This window comes from Zeus faber, assembly GCF_960531495.2.
Source record: "Zeus faber genome assembly, chromosome: 13".
NCBI classification, from domain to species: domain Eukaryota; kingdom Metazoa; phylum Chordata; class Actinopteri; order Zeiformes; family Zeidae; genus Zeus; species Zeus faber.
In genome coordinates, this window is record NC_137198.1 from 28,576,835 (window position 1) to 28,603,017 (window position 26,183).

Consider the following 26,183-nt stretch of genomic DNA (forward strand, 5'->3'; position numbering starts at 1 on the left):
TCCAGGAGTTTCTGAAACCTGGGACATTAACAGTCCTTGAAAAGATGTCTGGGTGGCTCTCCCCTTGCACTTCCATTGAGGAAGCGGGAAATGATGCCTAAAACCAAATGTGCGACTGTTGATAGGTCAATTCGTTGTCGGTCATGTCGGTCGCTATACACTGCTTTCAGGGGAACAACAACTTCCACCAAGCAGAACAATGAGTGTTAAATCACCTGAAAAATTAGCTGTCTTTTTAAAAAAAAAAACTTTAAAAAGCAGCTATTTAAAAAGCAGCTATTTAAAAATGGCGGTCGGTGATTCTCGAGTAGTTTGCGTTTAACCATCTGCGTTGTTCAGTACGACAAACTCTGCCCCCTTTTTTTCCCCCGAAAAGAGCCATATCGCTTGCAGGGACTTTTGGGATTTGGGAATTTGGGATTTGGGAACTATGGTCTTCCTGCGAAGATTCCAAACTTGAGTTCCAAAATACCGGGATCAAAGTCCCTAGTTTTATGCAATTGTTCCTCCGGTGGAAAAGCCCCCCGCTTTCACCAGTCCGTCAACCACATCTACCCCTTTCTTCCTTTTCTACCATCTCTCTGACTGTTTCACGGCTTTATACCTTGTATTTTGAAAAAAAACCAAAAAAAACCCAAAAACTCACGCCCCTGCAATGCTACCTACTAAGGTCCCTACCCTTCCCCTAAACACCCACCTACCTCATGCACACCCCTTGACCTTGACTCTAACAGCCCTATCCATTATGCTGTAGCACATTGCATTAAAAAAAATGAACATTTATTTTGTGTAAATTATTCACACCACAACATTGTGGACCATAAAAGGCTTGTGTGCTTACGTCATATCATGAAAAACTATTAAAAATTCACAATAGAGTATTTCATGGAAGATCTTCTGCTTATTTCTGGTTTGCCGAAGCTGTATACAGACGCTTAAGCTTTTAAGAACTAAAAACAGTTTAATTTCTCTACGGGCCCTTTTGGGCCTTCAACCCTACCGCACGTCAGGACCACAGGGCTTAAGCCCCTGTAAGCCTGTTGCATTAATTCGGGCCTCGCTAAACTCTTTTTATTTTTTATCTGTCTCCTTTCATTCCTTCATTTCATTACTCTGTTATGTCCCAGGGCTCTCCTACTCCTGTTTGGCCTGATTCCTGTTCTGACTCATCATAAATACGTTGGCACCCAACTCGGTGATTACGCTTAGAAACACTGAAAAACACTGAAAAACGCTGGCGAGAGATTTACAAGAAATACTGAAATAATAAGTAAGATGAGACAACTATCAAAAGGAAGAGACAAGAAAAAGGAACCAGAATATCCGGAAATGGCTCTCCAATTGTTTGTGGTAATAAAGGTGACGCACTGCAAATTTATCCAGTAAAAAGTCATCTCGGTAATTAGTTGCCATCAACCAATTCAGACGTAAATAAGGAAAGTAAAAAGGATTTTTCAATCCAAGCCTTATTAAAATGTTGGTACCCAAACATTTTGCACCGTAAAACGTAGTTTGAATCACAGTGATATCACATTTGCAACAGTACACCCAAAGGGTAACCTTGACTACAGAAGATTGCCAGTAGGAAGCAACGCAACTTCCTGTTTCTAGTCTCTTACTTTCGTGTGGATGTAGCCAAAAGAGCTGTTTTTGCGGAACTGCAAAAGAGCCGTTAAAACCCAGAAACACCTGCTCATTTAATGATGATGCAATGATTTCATTTTTTTAAAAGCTTCAACGTTTGCCAGATTAGATTACATTTAAGCACAGTGAGATGTTGCAACACAGTGGTAAGTTTCCATTGGGTAAAGGTTGTGCTATGAACAGTTTATAAATGACAGCAACTAACATTTACTAAGACCTGTGTTGAAAAATAGCGAACCTATCCTTTAATCTTTTGACATAGGATGCGTGATGTGTGCATTGTCTTTGACAAATAATCCACTTGTTTTCCGTGGTCTATTGTTAATAATAACAATAATAATAATAATAATAATAATAATAATAATAAGTAAATTTTAATAATTATGATAATAAAAAACATTGAATCAACCAGAACTGCAATACAATAAAAATATCGAACAAGTATGCTTAGTGAATCAGAATATTTACAGAATTGCAAAGCTTATCACATTGGCACCTATGAAATGGAGATCTTATAGAATCGGGAGGTCCCTGCAAACTTTCTCATTAGTGTGTATGAGGCTTGTGTATGCGTCAGCCTGATTACAACAGCAAGGGCCAAATCCTGCACGGTGAAGTGAGCCGTGGCCACTGAGGCTTTGTCTGTGTTGTCTGTGAGGTGTGAAATGAATCTGGGGAATGGGACTCAAGACGTGGTATAAATATACTATACTAAGTGATGTTATTGAACCAGCCGGCTGGGTATTTATTGAAGTTTGTAAGCACATAGTTGAAGCGTGAGGGAATCGATGCTTCGTGTCAGCCCTAGTCCGGGTCATAGTAATCAAACTGTTAGAAATTCTAGACCAGGGGTTCCCAATCTGGGGGATGTGGCCACATAGCTGTCCACAAAGGAATTCGGTCTGCAGGAAAATTTTATATGTAAACTTTTATATGCAGTATACATGTATTTATAATTTATATAATATATATTTATTTTTTGCATTAAAATCAGTATTAATTTATAGAATTTATACTTATATATCAATTTATATATTTATTTATTACATTTATATTTTAAATGAATATATAAAAAAAAGAAATTATTATATATTGGCTTATATCATTTTTACTATATCAATTACTTTATATATTACTATTACTATATATTATTATTACTATATCAATCGTGCTGATGAGTTTGGTCTTTTATTTTTCATTTAATGTGCGATGTGCTGTCCTATATGGCCACTCTACCCTGCTTGTGTGGATAGGCAGGTATGTTCCACGACGGAACCATACCGCCAAACATAACGTGTATATGAATTAACAAGTTATTTTGATGGGAGAACTGTCCTCACTGAAGCATTTTTCACTTTTTCTTCCCTTCTGAGCCAGACAGACACGAAAACACACATGCACAGCCACAGCAGGGTCACGTCTGAGACCAAGCGTGATAGGGTTTGTGTAAAAGGCACAGACTTCAATACCTCTCTCTGTCATCGAGCTGGTGGTATAGGCGCTCAGACATAACAGCCTTAATTTCCCTCCACTGTGCTGACAAGTCTGCAAGGGTAAGAGTAAACAAAATCCACTCAAAGTTTTGTTTTCTATTTGTGGAAAGGTTGGCTTGGCTACAGAATAAAAATAAAAAAGATTAAGTTTTGACAGTAAACTCTTAGATTTCATTTAAAATTATCTTTATTTATTTAGCATTTATTTGTTTGGGCGTCTGGGCTCTACTGCTCATCTCTCCCGGGGAGGTGTACAGAAAACATAGGCATATTAAGCATGCCTTTCTGTATACCAGCTAGAAATATTGGAGGGGGAGGTGGAGGGAGTGCGGCAGTGCAGCAGAAAGCAGGTAGCATAGCAAGAAGCAAAGCAGGTAGGGTAAGAGGGATTGGCTGCTTATATAGGCCGGCCCATAAGGGCGTGGAAGCGTGTGACGCCGTCAAGTTGTCTGACAAAACTCGCTCCACAAAGCTATGCCTCATTTAATATAGATACTCACTTTCTGCTCTATGAAGGACTACAATGTACTACAATCTGTGTTATGCTAGGAAGCTGTTACTTATAAACTACTTTGCACTGCGGTGCAAATACAGATCACTAATGAAGATGATTATCCCTTTACAGCATGGACTTTCTATTAAGATGCACAAAAGTAAGGGTCACTCTGAAAGGCAGTGTGCAGCGTGAAGGAGATCCAAAACACAACAGCCCCACAGATGGATTTGCTGTGCAGGTATCAATCTCGATATATCACGTCTATTCATCTCCTCAACCAAGCCTTGCACGCTTATCTTCTGCTTTCCACCCACATGCACTTCAATCGATCCATCCATTTCCTCCGTCACCATTCTCACACTTTAACATCCACACACAAAAATAAAATAGAATAAAAAATATATATATATATATATATATATATATATATATATATATACAGTATATGTCAGGATTATCTAAGCTCTGAGAAGCCGTTCTTAGACTTCTGAATACTGACTTTTCACAGGGTAAAAAACCTGCCATAGTTAATGCAGAGGATTGAGGCCAGACAGAGCTCTCAAGTTGTCACGGTGAGATAAGAAATGTGCAGAGACACTCGCTCTGCAATGCCCTGGAGTGTGCTAGTTGAAGTCCAATCAAAAACAGAACTGATTATACTGAAAAATAAAAACTTTGGTTTGAGTTTTCCCATAAACAACAGCAGTCTTACGCATGCTTGCTTGGGCGTTAACATAGGTAGAGTATACAGCATTAAATTATGGTTTTAATTAATGGTTGTGCTGTTCAGTTGTAAAAGTTTGACATTCATAACAAATATGACTCAAAGATGTCTTGCATTCTGGCATGGTAACATCTTGTGTTCTGCGAAGGAACTGTGAAATAATGTTGTTAATGATAATAATGAGTTGTTCAGAGAGATGATTTTGTTTATTGTTCCTTCCTCTCCAAAGCACGTTGACAAAAGCTGAACCATTTCTTAGCTCCTCCCCAAGATTGTGCTCCTTAATATGTGATTTCTCAAACTAAAGATAACTCAATATTTGGCTCGTCCAAACCATCAGTAGTCTTACAATTGATACTTAATGTTAGAAGTTATCGGGAGGCAGAGCAGGTCGTCTAGTAATCAGAAGATAGCCGGTTTGATCCCTTCTGGTAGCGGGCTGATGTGTCCTTGAGCAAGACACTTAACCCCCTAACTGCTCCCCGCAGCACAGCTACATGGCAGCACACTGCTCCTAGATACGTCAGTTAGTAGGATGGGTAAAATACAGAGAAATGCATTTTGTTGCCTCATTACTTGTATTCTGTGCAATGACAATTAGTCTAATCTATCTGCCTAGTACTTAACTTGAACTTTGCCTCCCTCAATCTTCATATGGATGCATTTCACTTTGGCAACTGCCCTTCCATATGCTTAACTTGACCTTAACCACACCTAAAATTAAACATCTTCAACCTAATATTTACACTTCACCATCTCCAAGCTAATACCTAAACTGAACCATCTCTAACCTAAAACCTAAACTTAATCATCTCTAACATAATACCCAAGCTAAACCATCTCTAACTTAATACCTGAACATCACCATCTCTAACCTAAAACCTAAACTTCACCATCTCTAACCTATCTAAACGTAACCATCCACAGTCTAACCGTATACCTCAACCTAACCATTTCTAATGTAATACCTTAACGTAACCATCCTTAACCATATACCTAACCTAAACCATCTCTGATGTAAAACACTGGATTCTCCCACTTTCTTACCTCAATACATAAACTGCAATTCTGCTTCATGTAGCAAACCAATACATTTTGTAGTTCAAAAATCACAACCATCCATCCATCCATTCATTTTCTAACCCGTTTACCCTGGTAAGGGTTGTGGTGGCAACAGGGCCAACAGAGCAGTCCAGACACCCTTTCCCCAGCAACTTCCTCTAGTCTTTCCTGAGGGATCCATAGGCGTTCCAAGGCCAGCCAAGAGATATAATCCCTCTAGCATTTTCTGGGTGTGCTCTGGGGTCTCCTCCTAGTTGGACATGCCCAGTACACCTCCAAAGGGAGGCGTCTAGGATCCAACCATACAAGATGTCCGAACCACCTCAACTGAGGCCTCTCCATGTGGAGGAGCAGCAGCTGCACTCAAAGGTCCTCCTGGATCACAAAGCTCCTCACCCTATCACAGAGAGTGAGCCCATCCTACGGAAAATAAATCTAAATCTGGTTTGGTACAGTGCCTGCATAACTGCAGCCACTGCACCTAACCGGCGAACAATCCCCTGATAGCTTTTACCCTCATTCGTGAATAAGACCCGGAGATACATGAGCTGCTTCACCTGAGGCAGTTTCTCCCCCCTCACCTGTAGGGGACAAGCTATCTTTTTTCAGTGAGAGAACCATGGCCTTAGACTTGGAGGTGCTGATCCTCATCCCGACCGCATCAGACTCGGCTTCAAACCGCTCAAGTACGCGTTGAAGATCACAGTGTCATAGTGCCAAAAGGACATAATCTGTAAATAGCAGCGATGCCACCCTTACGCCACCAAACTGGACACTCTCCACGGCTCAACTTGATATCCTGTCCATAAAATCCATGAACAGGAGAGGAGACAAGGCGCAACCTTGTCAGATACCCACCATTAACAAACTTGACTTAATGCCAAGAATGCAGACACAGTTCTCACTTTGTGTATAAGGACAGAAAGGCTCGCACAATTTGCCCAGGTACCCCATACTCCCGCAGCGCCTCCCACAGATGACCTCAGGGAACGCAATCGTAAGCCATCTCCAAATCCACAAATATTACATTAAGCAGACGCTTTTATCCAAAGCGACTTACAATTGTTCAAACACCGACGGACGCAGCCATCAGGAGCAATTAGGGGTTAAGTGTCTTGCTCAAGGACACTACAGCATGCTAGCAGGAGGAGCCTGGGATTGAACCAGCAACCTTTAGATTACTAGACCACCAGCTCTACCTCCTGAGCTACCACCCACAGAACACATTTAGACAGGTTGGGAAAACCCCCATGCTCCCTCGATCACCTGCAACAGGGTAAAAAGCTGGTCAGCTGTTTCACAGCCAGGGCTGTTTCCCATGAATCTGGGATTTGACAATCGGCCGCTTGTCTCCTTTCCAGCAAAATAGTTTGCCTCTTCAGAGGACATGCATATCGGTTTCAGGAGTTCCTCAAAGGGTTTCTTCTACCTCTCGACGATATTCCCAGTCGAGGTCAGAGGCCACTAAAAACTTGGTCTTCATGTCCACCATGTCCTAGTGTTGGGTGTTGGGTGTAGGGATCATCTTTGTCTGGATTCTACCCCTGACATAGCTCTTGGGGATCACTGAAACTCGCAAGCCCATTCACCACAACAAGATCACAATTCAGGAAGGGAAATCACAACCATCTTACTATTTCCATTACCACCATTATAAATTGCTATTTATGTAATATTTGTGACCTCGCAGTCTACTGCTGAAGTATTTCTGCTATTAGAATAGTAATGGCAAGTTAACGTCAGTTGACACAAAGTTTAGCCATCTCAGTCACCACTATCTGGTTTAAAATCTTTATTTGGGCAGAATAGTTCAGTTCAGTTTAAATGTACTTTTTACATTAAATTTTCAGCTTTTTAGTTTTTTTTATTGCATGATCGACAGAAGTCCATACTTCTATATACTATTTTGTGATGGAAGATGGAAAGCAAAGCCAAGAGATAGGTGGATAGAAAGGAAAAATGGAAGATGTGATTTTTACCATTTTACCATATTTACCATAAACCCTATTTTCAAAGCGCAGATATACTGTTAGCACACAGTTTGGAGATGATAAAAAATAAAATAGAAATAAATATCCCCACACTTACTGTAGGTGAATGCCTTATCGTTGTCAATTCAGAGTGGAGCGGATATTTGGTCAAGCGGCAAATTTTGGGAGAGTAGCTGACGGGCCATCAGCACGCCGGGTGACATTTGCCTCTTGTGTTTGTCCCTCTTTTTCACACTCTCCTTTCTTCTTCTTGCACCACACCCTCTCTTCCCTTTTTCATTTATTTATTTTCTGTCTACGTGTTCTACCTACATGAAAAAGAACAGAGAACTGGATTGATGCTTGCTGTGGTGATGTGGTTAATTGAGTACACCTTAATCATCTATTTAATATTATCAATAAGAAAGATAGATATTGAATGGGTTCCCTTCCCTTTTCTTTTTATATGGGTGTCGCAGATGAGGCATTGTTAAGCCAAAGGATGCAGCAGTACCGGGTCCACCAAATCAGCCTCATTAGCACTTATTGGTAGGACTCGGCTGGAAGAGTTTTGCTATGTGTTGTTTTGTCTTGCAGTGGGCCAAGCAAAGACCAGACCCCGATTTATGATCTTATTTTATCTTCCCGTTTTGGCCAGCAAGCCTTTCTGTTCTTAGTTGTTCAAAAAACTCACTCCATTTCTGCGGCCCACTGCCAGAATGATTCAGTCTCTCCCCTGTACCTGCGGGTAGAGACTCCCACAATGGGCCTTCCGGAAGGGATCGAATTAAATGATAACTTCAAGAGCTCCAGGAAATTCCCAGCCACATGCTTTGCTGTATTGCGGTCAGGAGAGTCTTAGTTAGCACAATTAGTCTAATTACAGCATTATCCATATCGCTGGTTCGAGGCACAGATGGATAGATTGCTCCAAGCCCAACATGAATTCACAGATGTTTGATCTTTCATGTATAACTTGAATAGGCTTACTAACATATGTGCAGTACATATTGCTGCTGACTATGTAGTGTATATATTTACTGATATCGTGAATGAATAGTTTTTTCTATGTTCTGTTTATTTTTGTAGATTAAGCTATTTTCTTTGAATATTTGGTTTGTTTATAGGCTTGTATATATATTTTTTAAATAAAATATATTATTTATTTGTGAGGATTTTTTGATGCTAATGGTCTGTACAGCAGTGCACCACGACATTTTTCCTTGTGTTCGAAAGTAGTATTTTGCCGAACACAGAGATTATGATTCTTATATTACAGGACTGCACACACACATTTATTTTTTTTACCTGTAATGTGCAAATTATGATAATTTGATACATAACAATAAATATTGCGGAAATATATTGTGGCAGTTTTTCCTACCACGTGCCATCCAAGTGGCATTTCAGGGACCTCCGGCACAGAGACACAGAAGATGGGGGGTTGTAAACACACCATTTTATTGTAGAGAGTTGGCCAGTTGGAATTAGCCAGGAGTAGATAGACATATGTCATGACATGTCTCCTATCCTGAGTGTGTGGGGATGGGGGTTTTGCCTGCTGCTCGTTAGAACAACCAACAAGCAAAAGCTAAGCAGCCACTCTGATCACCTAGATCAGGGGTCTCAAACTCAGCTTACCACTGGAGGGGGCCACTGGAGGTCAGATCTGGGTGAGGCTGGGCCGCATCAAGTATTCCACAAAAAAAGGGTTTCAAGTATTCCAAAAAAAGTACAACTGATCCAATCTTCTCAATCTTTATTAATTATTATTATTATTATTATTATTATTATTATTTATTAATTAATTAACAGTTCAGAGCATGAAGGGTTCTTCAGAACATAGGCTTCTCTTACCTACTCCTTGCTGCCAGACACCTGGCAGCAAGGACTCACATGGCTGAGCCACGTCTGGCTTGAGGGAGGAAGCAGTTGAGACCCTCAGTACGGCTTGAAGATGCTCATCAGTAAGTTTGGACCTGTACTTTGACTCATTAAAGTTCATGGTGGAGAAGAGCTTTTCACACAGACACATCCATGTTACTCCACCAGTCTTCATTCTTAACGTCAGGTGCATCGTCTCGTGTTTTATTTTTTTAATTTCTTGCTCTTTTTGATTAAATTGTTCTTGGTAAATTTGTTTTCTTGTGCAATTACACATATATGTCCTTTTTCCTTCTCCTTACTACTCTTGTAATAATAATCTGTAACTTCTTCTTTATAATATTCAGGTTCTAACCACCATTTGGCCTTTGTTCTTGCCGCCCATCTCATGCTATTTGCTATCCATGTCGTTCTTTTTCCTTTCCTATTGCAACACTCTGCTGTCTGTATTAGGTCACTGATTACTCTTGTTGAGTCCGCCCACTTCTTAAGTGCTCTGTACCTTGCACTGGGTGACAGGATATATTTTCTTTCCACGTGGTGTCACTCCAGAATCACCTTTCAACCAAGTGACTAATGTTGCTAATTCTCTAACTTGTCGACAAACACCACCGGAAGCTGTCACGAGCCTGAGCTATGTGAGCCCATAAGTGATAAAAAAATATAAAACGCCCAGGGCAACAACTCACACAACGACTCGGCAAAAAGGTGCGTGTGAGAAAAATGCGCAACACTAAACTTTGATGTCAAGTAGGGGGCTACAAAATATCGTCCCGCGGGCCTCAATTGGCCCGCAAGCCGCGAGTTTGAGACCCATGACCTAGATCCAGGTCAGGTGTGGCTGCTAAAACCAGACCATCCCCACACCACATAATATACTGTATATATATATAGAGAGAGAGAGAGAGAAAGAGGTTGGGGCCATTGGCCATTTTCTAGTTTGTTAAAAAAAAAAATATATAAAAATATATACGACATAAATTACAAACTCTGAAGACAAATCTTCCCTTTAAGAAGGGTTTTCAAATAAAATGTATAAAAGCACCTGTTTGACAGGAGGCCGTTTAGACACAGGCGGGAGCACCTTTGAAGAAATCTGTTTTTGCGAGATATAATCTCCACCATCCCTGTGTCTGTTACACACACACACACACACACACACACACACACACACAAATGGGTTGACGGTTTCTGATAAAAGGACACAAGCACACGTCGCCTACTGTACAAATGCTTGGACGGGAGACTTTTGCGGTGGAGGGTGGAGGTGGGATGGGCTGACAAGATGACAAGTCACTTTCAGGTCCCACCATCTCTGAACAATCACAGGAGGAAAGGGGGAGAGGAAAAAAAGCCCTTTCAATGTGCAAAGGGACACTTTTTTATTTTATCAGGGACGTGTCTCAGACGGAAAAGGCTACGGATCAGTGTGTGGAATGACGCTTCCGGACCGAATGGGGGATAGGGAAGTGTCATTTCGTAGACAAGTAGAGTAAATCAAACACAAACAGATACACAAACATTCTTGTACTGGTATCAAAGTGGGGTCCGGGTAAATACACCTGGTATGTGAGGACCCATGTTTCTGGTGCACTTCTGATACCGTTTTCACACCAACATTTTTTTTCACACCAAAAGGATAGGCGATTGACACCTTTCCCATTACCAGGAGAAATTACTTTTTTTTTCTGGTGCGCCATGTGAGGGCGTCTCATGGGCGTCTCATTTTTGAGCCGTTCAGAAGAATCGGATCGTTCATGAACGACCCAACACTACAGTAGAAGCAGCATGGAGCACCATGCTGCCGGTGCGCACCCACGTACAGATACTCCATGCTACCGGTCCTTCAGCGAGTGGGGACCGGCAGGGAGCGTGGGGGTTCTCTGCTGTGGACCCGCTGCGATCCCCACACTCATCATTTCATTATCCCCCATGCAGAAAAAAGTCAATAACTTCTGATTTTGGAATCTAAATGGGATATGAAATGATGGAATGATACACACATATTCCTGTCTATTTATACGCCAGCATCCGGAATTTCAACACGCATCGCTCAGGTAAAGGGGCTGAATCAGCGGGTCGACCCAGGCGTCAAGTTCACATCAGAGCCTATCGGAGGTGGAGCTGATATAAACATGGGTCTATTGCCGGGTCATTTGACCTAGGACTGAAAACCGGGTTTTTCCTTTCCCACTGGTGATAAATGCCGGATGTAAGACGGTGTTACCGGGTTTTTGGTGCAGTGGAAAAGGGGTATCAACCAAAAAATATCGGTCCTCACAAGTATAGAAAAACAAAGACACACACACACACATTCTTGTGCTGGTATCAAAGTGGGGTCCGGGTAAATACACCTGGTACAAGGAATGTATTTCTGGTGCACTTCTAAACCCAAAAATACCGGACCTCACAAGTATAATAACACACACACACACACACCCACACACACACACACACATACACACACTCCTGTGCTGGTATCAAAGTGGGGTCCAGGTAAATGGTATGTGAGGACCCATGTTTTTTGTGCACTTCTTCTGTCTAAATTTGGAGACCGGTCCTTACAATAGTAAAACAAACATACATACAACGTACATTATGTCAATGTGTTTTTTTGCCTTGCTTCTGCATAATCTACTGTAGACTTTCATTGGATCAATTAGGGTACAGAGGCGCAATCACAGCACTCCCTTCTTTACTTAAATACATAGGATGGACACCCACACACAAACACTCACAAATTCTCGGCATATTGAATGCAGAAGTGCGAGGTGCTTGGTGGCAGCAATGGGCTGGGCAGACAGTGGCATAAGAAGGGTCTGTCCGTGCCTCTCTTGAAATATACATTTATTTGGCAGGTTGTAGTACATAAGCCATGATAAGCTAATGTATTTAATACAATTTGAAGCACAGGTCTATAGGTATAACTAGTCATCATATGTTCTTCTGGGTCAAATTCTTAGACCAAGAAGCTTATAGTCCCCTTTGCAAATCCATGCTCAACAACCAATACCCTGCCAGTCCCAAAATGCCTCAGTTGCAACATTGCCATACTAAGCAATTGCTTGAAGCCTTAGATACAAATAAAGCGTGTGCTCCACAGCCCTACAGCTGTGGAGCACACGCTTTCTGAACAGATGTGGACTTTTATTGCGTAATGTGACACGACGGATGAAATGTCTGGTGACAGAGGTTGCCGTGTTGCAATTAGTGATTTGGCCTTTAATAACGAATTCTGTTTTTAACTTTATTGTGGTGCCCCGAGCGAGTTGGAAACTGTTTGCATGTCTGCACACACAAAACTGTGTGTCTGTGCATCTGAATACTCCATATAAATGTGTTGGTTACCTGAATTTATGAGTTGTGTCCTGTGTGTGTGTGTGTGTGTGTGTGTGTGTGTGTGTGTGTGTGTGTGTGTGTGTGTGTGTGTGTGTACGTGCGCGTGTGTGTGTGTGTATGTGTGTGTTGGGTCTGCACGTTGCTCCCTCAGTGTAAGTGTGTAGGCACTCAGTGACACATACATTAATCATGCCTTGCTGTCGGCTTCACCATCCATAATTCTCTGCCTACTGCCACTGTCCACCGGTGTGTGTGTGTGTGTGTGTGTGTGTGTGTGTGTGTGTGTGTGTGTGTGTGTGTGTGTGTGTGTGTGTGTGTGTGTGTGTGTGTGTGTGTGTGTATGGACTCGGTACCAGGTCATTGCAGATAGTGGACCCTGATCCCCCCCGAGCATCCACTCAAGTATGGCGTTGGCTTTGGCTGCCCCCCCCAACATACAGTATACACAAATGCAAGGAGTGTGTATTTGCCGAGGTGTTAAGGTGGACACAAGAGGCTGTGAAAGAAACGAGCCAACAAGTAAGCTAGTCCATACCGCATTTGCTAAGCAGGGGCTATGTGGACGATGCGTACCGGTTTGGGTCCATATTTTATTATGGCGCCAGGGTTGTATTCTAAAGGTGGTTTTGCTGAAAGAAATGGCAGCATTTTCAAGAGGGATGGACCAAAATATTATCGAGTTTTCCATACGTCCACTTCACATGACAATTTCCCAGGTCCAATGGGTCGGAGTCCTGGTCCGAATTTTGAGACCCGTGCATTGAGATTGTGCATACTAAGTACTTTTCCAATATGTTGTGGGTCGGGTTCTAGAACTCAAACGCCATGCCCAATTAATATGTAGTAGGACTGAGTCAATCGTGGAGAGGAACAGTGACCTTTTGAGTCTTGTCTGAGGGTCTACACTATCTTCATGTTGTGGAGTGCCGACCAGGCCGGTCCTGGGGTCCTTCTCACTGGAATGTTGGCACAAAAATATTTAAAGTCAGTCGTGGTTTTAAGCCCCATGCCATCTCTGGTGTACCATGGTTTTCCCAGCGTTAAGATGCAGTCCTATCTTCAGACATTCCTTATCCACTTATAATAGGAGGATGTGGGCCTGCTCCACCATATCTGAGACGAGCGCTTTGTCATCCAGGTCAATGACATTTGCTGGAGTCATACACTGACTGTTGCGTAGGACCAGCGTGAATCCTAGCTACTCCTCTCTGCCGCCGATGGCTGTCCTTAGCGCATAATCGAACGGGACGATGAAGAGGCATGGAGCGAGAGTGTCACCCTACAGTACTCCCGCCAAGATGTCAGCTCAGTGGTACGGCCGGACGGGGTGAGCCTGGCCCGAGTGCGTGCGTAGGACACTGCCACTGTTTTCACAAGATTCCGAGGTATTCAATAGGACCTCAGTATTCCCAGCAACATCCACTGTGTATGGAGTTGAATGCCTAGCGGAAGTTAATGAAGGATATTACCATGGGGAGGTTATTGTTCTTGACCCCCTCTATGATTCTACGCCGTACTACCTTGTTCTCAGGAGAGGGTCAAGAACTGGACATATCCGGTTGAGGACCATCTGGTTGAAGGCATCTGGTTGAAGGTCTTCATCAAAAGTTTAACTCAGGCTAATAGCACAATAGTTGTCAGTGCATGTGATCTCCGGATTTGGGAACTGGGAGAAAATTTAGGGTGCTCCATTTCTCCGGAAGTTTCCCCTTCTCGTATGCGTTGTTTATGCGATCAAGCACAAGGTCATTAATGGGGATGTATTTCAGAACCTCTGGAACAACACCGTCTTCTCCACAGCTCTTCCACCCTTCAGCGACCTCTTCGCCTTGTTATACTTCACAAACTGTGTGAAGGGCTCATCCTCGAAATTAGCATGTTTGAAACTATATTGAACTGAATTAAAGGTGGATTAAAGGTAGAGTAGCTACATTATGTTGATGTAAAGTTAAGTTAAGTTCCCAATGTAGAGTTACATTGGGAGGTTTATAGATGTGGTGAGGGAGGACATGCAGGCGTAAGGGAGGAAGGGAGGAAGGAGGAAGATGCGCAAAACATAAGGTATTAGAGGCAGATGATCCGCTGTGGCGACCCCTAACGGGAGCAGCCGAAAGGAGAAGAAGAAGAAGAAGAAGAAGCTACATTATGTTGATAAAATTGAAGCTCGGTTAGCTGAGTCAAAGGTTGGTTAGCCAGGTTAGAGACATAAGGTTTTAGAGACATAACACTGCCTCTCCATGTATTGTATATACTTTGTATATATGAAGAACACATTATTTAAATGCTACATTTTTATTGACTGAATCAACCAGCACACAAAAATGAACCAGCCTGAATGAAGAGACAGACCTGAACAGAGCGTTTCCTTTTAAGCAGCATCATCATCATCATCAAGCACCAACTACTTTTGGATGTAAAAACTACGGTTTTATCGTTCTTGTACATATGCCTCTTTGCCTTGAATAAGAGACTGCTTGGGGGTGCTCGGAGTTTGTCTGTACTGCATCGTGGAGCTCCATCCAACCATCGCAGTGAGCTCTGCAGCCCACCGGGTGGCGCGCTCTCCTCAGGCGTGCTTCACACAGAGCCAGCCGTACGCTCTGTCCATCACAAGTCAAACGGGCTTCGAGAATTCTCCATCTCAGGAGAACTTTAGCGCAAGAACCTCCGGAGATCAAAGCTCTAGTGTATATATGTGTGTGTGTATGCATGTATGTGTGTGTGTGTACAGGTAAGGGGTGTAGGGCCCAGCTACAAATGGCTACACAGCAAGAGTCATCTTCACCAGCCATATTATATCACAAAGTTATGAAACGGGTTTTGTAGAAAGCATTGTGCAAATAATGCATTTACATTGTTGTCTTTCCCCAATGTTTGTTTGTTTCCATGGTAACAAAAACCTTGGATCGGGTCTATAGCACATGTTTAACTTTAGAAACAAAGCCTAGGTGCAGTTTCAGTGGTATGTTGCCCCAGTCCAGGTGCTTTATCCTGTGGCGTGACTTGTGTTGGCAGCTGACTGGCAGGTGTGACCTGAGGACAGAGGGTGCTAAGTAGAGTGGGGTGATGCTGTGTGTGTGTGTGTGTGTGTGTGTGTGTGTGTGTGTGGTGTGTGTGTGTGTGTGTGTGTGTGTGGGGGGGGGGGGGGGGGGGTTACCTAATGGCTTTTACAATTATGCCAATTTTCTACTATCGTAGGCCATTATGCTCTCGGTAGGCTCTGACATGTAGGCTTTCTTTGTAATTGCCAGCTTATGTAAGGCACAATCACAGTGTATTCGCTGCCATCAAGGGGCTACCGGGATGGGTAGGGGGGGCTCTTGCCAGCTCCATGGCAACAAAACATTTATCCATAATGCTGTTCACTGGATGGCAGACACAAGAGCATCGCCAGCAGGCAAATTAGGCATAATGGCAGGGGCAGTGTGTGTATGTGTGTGTGTGTGTGTGTGTGTGTGTGTGTGTGTGTGTGTGTGTGTGTGTGTGTGTGTGTGTGTGTGGAGGAGGAGAAAGTGGGGGTAGATGTGTGTGTGTAGGTGGGCATTCAATTATGAGATAGAGACTGTGTTTTTCTGTGTCTGTCTATGTAGTGTGTATTTGCAGGTTTTGTGTGAATGCGTACCCATAGCTTGTGTTCGGGAGGCGAAGCAATCAAGAGCGATTCGGTTAGTCGGTTAGTCCAAAGGTGTGCAGGTGTTGTTTGTACGTTGGCTATCTTTCTCAGAGTTTTGATGTAAAATGACATAAAAATGTATTTTGCGCTATGTGAAGGAATTAAGAGTTACAGCCTTCCCAGCAAGTATCCCCCCTAGCAACTGAGGTGAACTATTGCATTTAATTTCCAGTAAAAACAAATTTAAAAAAAATCCATGTATGCATGCTGGGCTTGGAGGAATCTAGCTACTGTATCGCTCTAATCTGTCTATCTATCTATATTTTATATGCATATAAATATATATGTTTAGATATTTATTTACTTTAGTGGTTGAGTGATTATTGAAGTATTGAGTACTTTTATCATGTTTGTCTATTGTCTGGGTTGTTTGTAATTGAAAAATGTGTCAAGACGGAAGCCTTGTCTGCTGCAAACCAAATCTACCTACATGTACAAATAAAGTAAGCTGAACCTTATTTATTTTTGTATTGTGTGTCAAATTTCTGATGCTTTTATTTTGAGACACAGTTTCCATCATACCATAGACATCATTTCACGAACATCTCACACCCTCATACACTAACTGTAAGACTAAATCGATCCATCTATCTACGTATATATACTGTATATATTTAAAAACAACATTTATGAAGAAATAACACTCAAAAATATCACCCAAAACTGTATCATCCAGCAGTAGGTCAAATGAAATAAAAGCGACACTCTTACGCTTACATACGCAAGCTCTCCACATCAAAGCTAATTTCAACAAGTGTATTTTACAAAATGAATATTGCAGTGAACAGCGAAGTAATCCACAATGATTTTGTGCAACAGATTACCATACCATTCATTTTGTGAAATAGATAAAGAGCGGTTGCATTTTTGTTTAAACCTGTGCTGTCAGCATGCTGGGCATACAACACGAGTATTTTGTGCCATTGCATCTAGGACAGAGTTACTCTGCAAGTGGAGTTTCTCAACCTGCAATGCAACTCTTTATTCATTCTATTATCATCAAGAACTGCTGCAATAACTCTGTCCTGTGGATGACCTCTGCGATGACAAGAGCCCAGAACCGCCACCAATCCCTCACTTTGGAGAACTATCTTACCATGTTTTGGACTTTAAACAACTAATCATCATTACAACTCCAAGAGGGGGAGAATCAACCCGGGTGAGACAAATACATATAGAACCAAACAATATATACTGTATAGGTATATGGAAAAACATAAACATAGAAGCATCAAATGACAACATATATCAAATTAACGAACAACATCCTTCAACCACCTCCGATGATTGAACATCTTACAAATATAGGTCATTTAAAAAAAAACCTTTTCCAGAAATCACAAACTTTTATCAAAAACAGATGACACTTTATCTTTACCTACCATGGAATGGGAAAGAGACCTTGCTGTTCTCACTGATATCAACCCGTGGGAGATAAAATAAGATAAGATAAAGATACTTGATTAATCCCCAAAGGGAAATTCCAGATTTGCAGCAGCAATGACGCAATGTGTTGATTACACACATTTTAGTATTTTTAGTATTTTTAGAGCTTATTGTGCGACATATCACTGCATATATTGTATGTATGACCGTATGTATATGTATGTGCATATAAACCTCTTGAATTTTGAATATCGAATCTTGATATCAGCACATGGCCTCTTCCTGTCATTGTTATGTCAGTAAATGAGGGAGGAAAGGAGAGGGATGTAATCAGGAGGGTGTTCTGGGGTGTTTTCAAGGCCGGTGCTGGTGGTCCTGTGTCCGTGTATGTGTGTGTGTGTGTGTGTGTGTGTGTGTGTGTGTGCACCACCTGTGAGTGTACGGGACTTGTCCCAATTAACTCTGGTGTATGAGGTCAGAATTATATCATAGCGCCTCCAAGCAGCAGAAAAGGGCTTGCAGCCACCCCTGAATCCTGCAGGCGTAGAGACACTCCACGACCTCAGGAAAGCCCAGAGCACCCTGCCGTGCAGCCACAGAAGACCCCCTAGGCCCCAGAGAAGCTAGGGGCCTGCAGAGCAACACCCAAGCATGGCCCCGAGGAGCATAAACCACTTCCAGAGAGCACGAAGAGAGCCTGCACCCCCAAGGCGCAACCATACAACCCAGCCCCACATGCAGGCATAAGACATAGCCGCAGGCGCAGAACCCGGGCGGCGGATGTCAGGCATGGACCACAGGCACAGAGCCAGGCCGGCACCGACAGGTTCTGATTGTGGAGATGGCTTAATGAAAACAGATAAAAACAGTGTGTTTTTATTGTAGATGTTGTAGATGTATTGAATGAAACAAAAAATGCCCCATGCCCCCCTACCCCCACCCCCGCCCTCCCCATTTGAGTTAAACTACGGCATTGTTTACATCCCCTATTGAGTAAAAGCAGCATTTTTGTTGTTGCCCACCAAAATACTCCAAATGCCCACCCAAAGATGGAATCCCAGTAACATCTCTGAGCCTCATAAACCACTTTGAAACCGTTCTTTATCATGGCCAGCGGCAGGCGGTTTTAAAATGGTTTATTCGGATGGGCAGATGAGCCCTCTGGGTGAGCAAGGCTTACAGTATCTCTGGGTGGGTGTTGCCCACCCCAGCCCACCCATAGACATGCCCCTGCTTGAGTCATGACTTAATGACTTCAGGAGTAAGTCACACAAAAAGTTAAGTACGGTGGCTGTTTTCCGCACACTTTCCATCCGGCAAAAGTGTCAGAGGTCAAAAATGGAACGTAGCCAGCGTTTAAAAAAAAGGTGGCGCCGCATTTGACCGGTAGAAGGAATTGAGCCGTCTTTACGGGCCTGACCTGCACTCTCATGCGAGCCAAAAAAATACTTCACATGGGTTTGCAAGTACATGCCTCCACTTGTGTGTTTTGTTGTTCGTGTTAGTGTGACATAAACCTAAAAATAGTGAGCATGCCCACTTGTAGGTGTGCCAGTGCGCCATAGGGCACTAGCAGTGGGGGTGTGGGGGGTTATGAGGAAATGCAGGTCCGCCCAACATGGCAGAGAGCAGGAAGTAGGCCAAGAGGGGATTAAATTCGCTCTCGTTCTATCCCTGGTCCATACCACGCATATCTGTCTGTTCTGTTTCCCGTGTGTATGTGTGTGTGTGTGTGTGTGTGTATGTGTGTGTGTGTGTGTGTGTGAGTGCTGACAGAAAAAAGCCAGGTCCCTGCTGCTACACTGCAGCAAGCAGCTCCATCCAAGCGCTGAGAAAATGACATCACCAGCTGAAGGGTACAATACGTACACAAGCGTGCATACACATGTGTGTATATAATCGTCTGGCCGTTTATATACTCGTGCGAGAGAGTGAGAGAGAGAGTCTCCTCACGAATGGTTAGGCCGAGGGAATCAGTCGGCGTTGAGGCAACTATTTGAAGAATGACGTGACCTGAATTTCATTGTTACGAAACATCATCTCCCAGTCTAACTTTCCAAGTCTTACCTCCCAGTCTGATTTCCATTCTGTCTAACTTCCCAGTCTAACCTCTCAGCCTAAGCTCACCAGTCTAAGTTCCCACTCCGACTTCCCAATTTAACCTCCTGGCCTAAGCTCCTAATCTGACTTCTTGATCTAACCTCCCAGTCTTACCTCCAAGTCTAACTTCCCAGTCTTACCTCCAACTCTAACTTCCCAGTCTTACCTCCCAGTCTGAAGCTGCTTTCACACATGCACTGTAAAGTTGAAATGATCCATACATTACCCGGATAAGCTGTATGTGTGAATGCAAATGTCGGCATCATTTAACCCAGATATAACCCAGACTTTAGCCAGTCAGCACGCTGGTTCAAAGTCTGGATAATGTCCGATTGAGCGGTATGTGTGAACGGAGCAGGCAATTTTCCGGAGAATTCACAGAGAGTGAGTGAGCGTGTCGTGTGTTGATGACGTCTCTATCATGCGCCTGTAATTTCCCTTTGTGCAGACTTTCTCGCACGGTGTGTAGCTTCTGCATAGGCAGATTTACGATTAAATCGTCTATCAGCGATCGACTCCATAGATCGCGATTGACATTGATGACAGACATATTTTTGAGAGTGAGTGGGTGGAGGCTCTCGCCCTCTCCGCTCAACACTGTTGAGAAACTACTCCGGATCTCACGGCCCTTCTACAGTCCTGTACAGAAACTTTAAAAGGGGCAGGTGCTAAAAAATAAAAAATAAAAGACACATGGACCCCCAGCTCCGCTTCTAGGCATTTTGCCGCTCTGGCCGAATGGAGCAGCACAGCGGAGCGCTGATCACTTGGAGGAGAAGCCTCGTCTGTATGCCCCTGATGTGAGACCGCATTTGCAACATTGAATTACATTCGATACGGGCGCTCCTCGTTCCAGAAGTGCGATTAGAATTTTGCAGGATCGCCCAAGCCTACTGCTGTGTACTCCTTTCTTTATTATTCCTTTCCACTCTGTTTATATTGCGGATACGCCCAAATACATGACGTATCAACACAAAAAAAATGTGACTACTCATAAAACTCGAGCCTTGTCCACCATCTTGCCTGTGCTATAAAACTCTGCGGCGTCATTGAGTCCCGTCTACCCAGGCCCCGCCCCTCGTCTAAACCAAACTATATAGTATTTCCAGATGGTGTGAACACATCTGACACGGCAATCTTAGTTTTTTTTGCTTCATGTGTGAAAGGGTAAATTTAGACAATGTCCAGACTATCAGGTCCGACCATAATCCAGACATTGTGCGGAGTCCATGTGTGAAAGTAGCGCAATTTAATTTTGTCTTGATTGAATCAGCTCCAAGAAGAACAGCCGTCTTAGACCCTGTACTGTCTTCTTAAAAAACAAGGTCATTTTGAACACCTGGCTGTACATCTTCTGATCAGTTATCAAATAAAGGGAGTATCAGTTAACTTACTTCACTTACTTCATGGAGTAGCTGCTTTTAAGCCGGCTAGCTTCGTTGACAGTCTGAGCAACACACCACAATTTGGACCAATAAGGTAAATTCCTATTACCAGTATGATCTTTTGGAACAACTAAATCCTTTTTTTCTGTAGAATTCTGTCATTCAAAAGGTTAAGAACACTCAAATATTCTTTTGTAATATACCTGCCTAAGACATTTCATATTTCTTCATATTTCAGTAAGGTCTTTAATGTGTTTAAGAGTTTTGTGTAATCGATGGAAGAGCAGAAATAACAAAATAAAATATTTGTTTGTCCACACAGCGACCACAGAAAAGTGAAAAGTGAGTTTCAGTATATGGACATCAATCTAATGACCATATAGCTTCAAGTGATTTATAAAACTTCCTTATCACCAACAATAGCTGTATGATGTTGTGGGACATTCCGATTTGAGGTCAATTTTTTGTTCCAAACTAAAAGCATAGCGTGGAACATTCAGGACAAATTACATCAAAATATTTATATTGATTTTGGCAGAAATGGACGTATACAAATAGGTCGTCAAAAGATGCAATAAAACATGACAGTCTTCCACTCCCATAAGACTTGTGCTGATGTTGCTCAGCCTCCACTAGCAATTAGGTCAACTATAAATAATGTTCCATGGGTATGTGATGTGAAAGCTTTCAGTTGTTTTTTTGTATCCAATTATTCCTTATTCCTCTTTTTCTGTGGGGCCCATGTATTGTACAGTTTGCAATTGAGACCCAAATGCATTATCACTGATGGTGCTCTGGCCACCAGGCGGTACATATGACTGCTCAGTAACAAGAATGTAATAAATAAATTGAGCAATATGATGTGGTCAATTCATGATAATACAGAACAGCTCAACAAAATGGTCAAATAATTCTATGCAGAGTCATACACCATGCATGATAATATCGACCCCACAAGCAATGAATTAGGCACTTTACCAGTGACTCAGTAAAAAGATTTGATCAGTTTTTATACTTTTTGTTTGTTCGATTCAGTCGTTGTGACATGTCGCAATTCTCAAGGCTCCCTTGAGTCAGAGAATCATTTAATTCTGTCAAAAATGTTTTTTTTGATGGAATGCAAAGTGTAAATAAGTCACATTCAATCCCATCCACATCCGATATTAATTATGCTAAATGCCTTTACCTTTTGTTCCACATTAATTTAATCCTTAATCATTTTTTTCTGTTATAGTAGAAGCTTATTTATGTCTCCCTCACTCTCTCACCCACTCACTGAGCTTGTTGGGCTGCAGGGTTTGAGGCGAACGTGTGAACGACTCTTTTGCCAGAATGACTCCCGCCACCTGAGTCATTTAAAGAATTGTTTGCTACAAATGAATCATTAACGAGTCTTGCATCACTAGACCTGACAGCGCCTCATCAGTTTTACACTTACCTCTTTGAGGCAGCCCATGAAGTTGTTGCTGACTGGGGAACCTGGAAGGTCGGCGGTGCTGGGGCTTCCGCCCACGTAGAAGAAGTCATCAGAGCCCAGCATGGTGTAGTCCTCCTGGGTGTAGCCCGTGGTGGTGAGGATCCCATCCACCGATATTGTCACCTGACAACAAGAAGAGCGAAGTGAAACACTTACGGTGGAATTATAAACTTGACCCTTTTTGGTGTGGTTAGTTTAGAAAAAAGGTCGCCTGCTCCCGAGGATGCAAAGTGAATGCGATATTAATCTATGTTGCAAATAAATGAAATAAAAAGAAGAAAGAAAATGAAAAAGAAAATGTACAAACACAGACAGCACAGCAGTGGGTTAGTAGGAGGGATTACACACCAACGTAATCACAAACATGCACAGGAGAAGGGGTCGAGGCAGCTATAGGCATCGCAGACTGCTGTTTATTCATCTGCGAGTCTATAAATGTCTATTTCATTTAGTATATTGGCTATTGTTAAAAAAAAAAAAAAAAAGTATTACCATTGTCTGGCTCAGTGTCTAGGACTAAGCACACCGGTTAACTGAGGAAGGGTTTATGAACTCTTTAAAATAAACTGTGTAGCTGCGTATCAAAAACAATCCATCAGCCATCATTTGTAACTGCTTTGCTGAAGAGGTCACTTCTAAAACCTCGAATTGAGAAACTTACCACTCTGCTGCAGCTTCTCACTGTGTTTAAGTGCAGTCTAATGGGGCAAAGGATGAAGGAGACAGGACGTTTCTAGTAAGTTTGCTATTAACAGTTATAGATGATGGGAACCAACATTTTAATAAAACCTGGGTGGACAGCTAGCGTATCCATCCTTTAGGGTGATCATCATTCCAATCTGCAGATCATCACTCATCCCTGGGCAATCTTGCTGAACACCATTTGCAAAACTAACCCCAAATGCTGGACAGTTGGGTTGGCTCTACTTCTCGGGTTAGATCACAGGTAAGTGCATCTAACCCGAGAGTTCTACTGATATATAACTGTTGGATACGTGTGAGGAATCTCGCTGATTGCAATCATAGCAATGTGGGACACCTTTAGCAATTAGAAGTCCACATGTTTGGGGAAGCTGTGCAACAATGAAAGCGAGAGGTGGGTGGAAAGGTTGACACTATGGATTTGGGCCCATGCACATTTGTGTACAGGAAACAATAGTCTCAGCTCCCTTGTTGATGGAGAGGGCTCTAATTCTCTGTTTCTTTTCAATTTTGTGGGTGCCCGTAATCTTCTGGAAGATTCCATGACATCATCACCCAAACCAAACAAACATTCAAACAAAGGAGATCAAATGGAGGATGGGAGCTAAATCTGAAAGGCAAAGTCTTTAGCAGAAAACCCCTGGAGAGGAAGAAAAGCATTCTGGGCAACTGGAGAAGTGGAAAAAAATAATGGCACAAAGTCTGGAGCGCGGGTGACAGCTGAAAGAAAGGAAGGGAAGAAAGAGGACATGAAAGCAATTTAAAAGTCAGGAAATAACGCCGGCTTCCTGTTTTTGGAGAAGGTGCCTCGCTATTGGGTCAAAGGTCAAAGCGAAGAGGAGGAGCACAGCAAACCAGATATATAACAATAAGAATGATATCTACCAGACAATGGAGTTTGTTTACCATAGCGAATCCAATGCCAGATTGCTTTGCCAACGAATGGAGGACAGGGAAGAAACAAATGTATGTAAGAATGAGCAGTGGGCCTCCCAAATAATTGCTGATCAAATGAATGACAATGATAATAATAACAATAATAATAATAATAATAAAAAAAAATATATATAATAATAATAATAATAATAATAATAATAATAATAATAATAATAATAATAATAATAATAATAACAATCATAATCATAATCATAATAACATGACAGATGGTTGATGGAACTCTCCCTTGAAATGTTTCCGAAATGTAATAAAAAATCAGTTGAACTATGTGAAATAGAGAGGGTAAGGTAAGTGTTTCAGAAAGCCTTGAAATAAGTGTTTCACTTTTACTTTTCTTAAAGATTTTTTATTCCAAATGAAATAAAAGAGCATAACCAATCGGTGAGCGTCTAAAACAAAACGATTACTTAGTAGTAGTAGTTGGTGTACCTTATGTGGTTTTACGCACTCATGCGTATTCATTATTATGTGTTAATACGTATAATGCTTGTACTCGTTAAACCAATGACAAAGTATGACTACAGATAACAAAGCTTTGAAACTAAAAGTGAACTTGATTGCGCATGAATGCAAATTCCTGACAATAAAATCAGTTTACCGTTTAGCATTCACCACAGGTATATGTAACGAGATCCCAGATATCCCTCACCACCCGACTATTTCCTCCCACATATACCGTTGAATCCTTCAATTCATGCTCTCTCCCACTCGAGAGGCGGTGGGAGAATAATCTGGCCTATTAGCATATTTACAAATGCTGGCTTTTTTTCGCGGGTTAGGGAATCGGCCTCAGGTTAAAAGCCCGGGTCTTGGTTGACTGCAGCTTTCTCCTGAGCTCACTCAATAAAATGTCTCCCCGCCGACACACAGAGAGACAGGGAGAGAGAGAGCGAGAGAGAGAGCGAGAGAGAGAGAGAGCGTCACGTACACACACAAATCGAGACAGGAAGAATATAAGTGGATGGAGAAAAGCGAGTGATAGCCATGGCATGATTCTACCAGCCATTTTGATTTTCAGCCCTTGGTGACATCACACAGGGTTCCTATGCCCTCCCCGATGTGAATAAACTGTATACCAGCCCCGCCCTCCCATGCAGCAGCCATCAGAATGCTGGTTCATTTACATACATTTAACCCCTAGAGAGAACAGCCTGTTCATGTATTTGGAGGCATTGGGGTGACTCAAAACACACACTTAAAGTGAGAAACTACAGGGAGACAAAAATATGTGACCTTTAAGCGTTCTGATAAATTCAATGAATGACAAGGAATACAATGCAAAACTCCACATGAAGCCTTCGTTGCCTCACCTGGCGAAGGTTGCGCGTGACCTTGACGTCGTGCCAGGAGTTGTCATTGAACTTTCCGTTGACCGGCTCCACGATGGCCTCGAAGGCCCCCGAGCCCAGGTTGATCACCAGGGATACGGCCCCATCCTTCAGCGCCAGGTTGACGTAGTCAGCGGACTTGCCCGTGTGCAGGATGAGGCCGTTTCGCTGCCACGTCTTGAAGGAGAGCGTGATCTCGTCACTGCTGCTCTGGATAGGGTTCTGGGAGAGGTCATAGCAGAAGTACTCGGAGCCACGGAAGGTGGCCACGTTTTCTTCCCTCGCTGTGGAGAAGGAAACGAAAGGAGAAAGAAGAGAGGACAGGTGTCAATGTACAATGGAGTTGGCTTGAGCGCAACAGCGTAGATGTTTGTTTTAGAGATACAATATACCCAAAACCTTTAATGGAAATAAGCTAACAATGAGGGCGCTAGATTGCAGGATGGGTTGATTTTGAATGTATCTCGCACCAACACTGAGTTGGGGGAGGGTTGTAGGCTAGTAGTTTTTGACTCTTTTCATTTTTCATTTTATTTTCAGTGGATGATTTCACATCCGTGTAT

The 26,183-nt window shown here is 42.5% G+C and overlaps 1 protein-coding gene across 3 annotated transcripts in view; it reads right to left on the minus strand.

Moving 5' to 3' along the window:
• The window catches only part of nrxn3a (neurexin 3a), a gene marked incomplete at both ends in the record, with an annotated part of 408,293 nt that overhangs the window by 297,069 nt on the left and 85,041 nt on the right, over positions 1–26,183 (minus strand). For 2 of the 3 annotated variants that reach the window (XM_080012225.1, XM_080012223.1), the window contains 2 exons: positions 22,595–22,756; positions 25,603–25,946. In XM_080012225.1, the coding sequence (XP_079868351.1) occupies positions 22,595–22,756; positions 25,603–25,946 (506 nt within the window). The remainder of the gene's footprint in view (positions 1–22,594; positions 22,757–25,602; positions 25,947–26,183) is intronic. The other variant, XM_080012224.1, reaches the window with a different exon arrangement.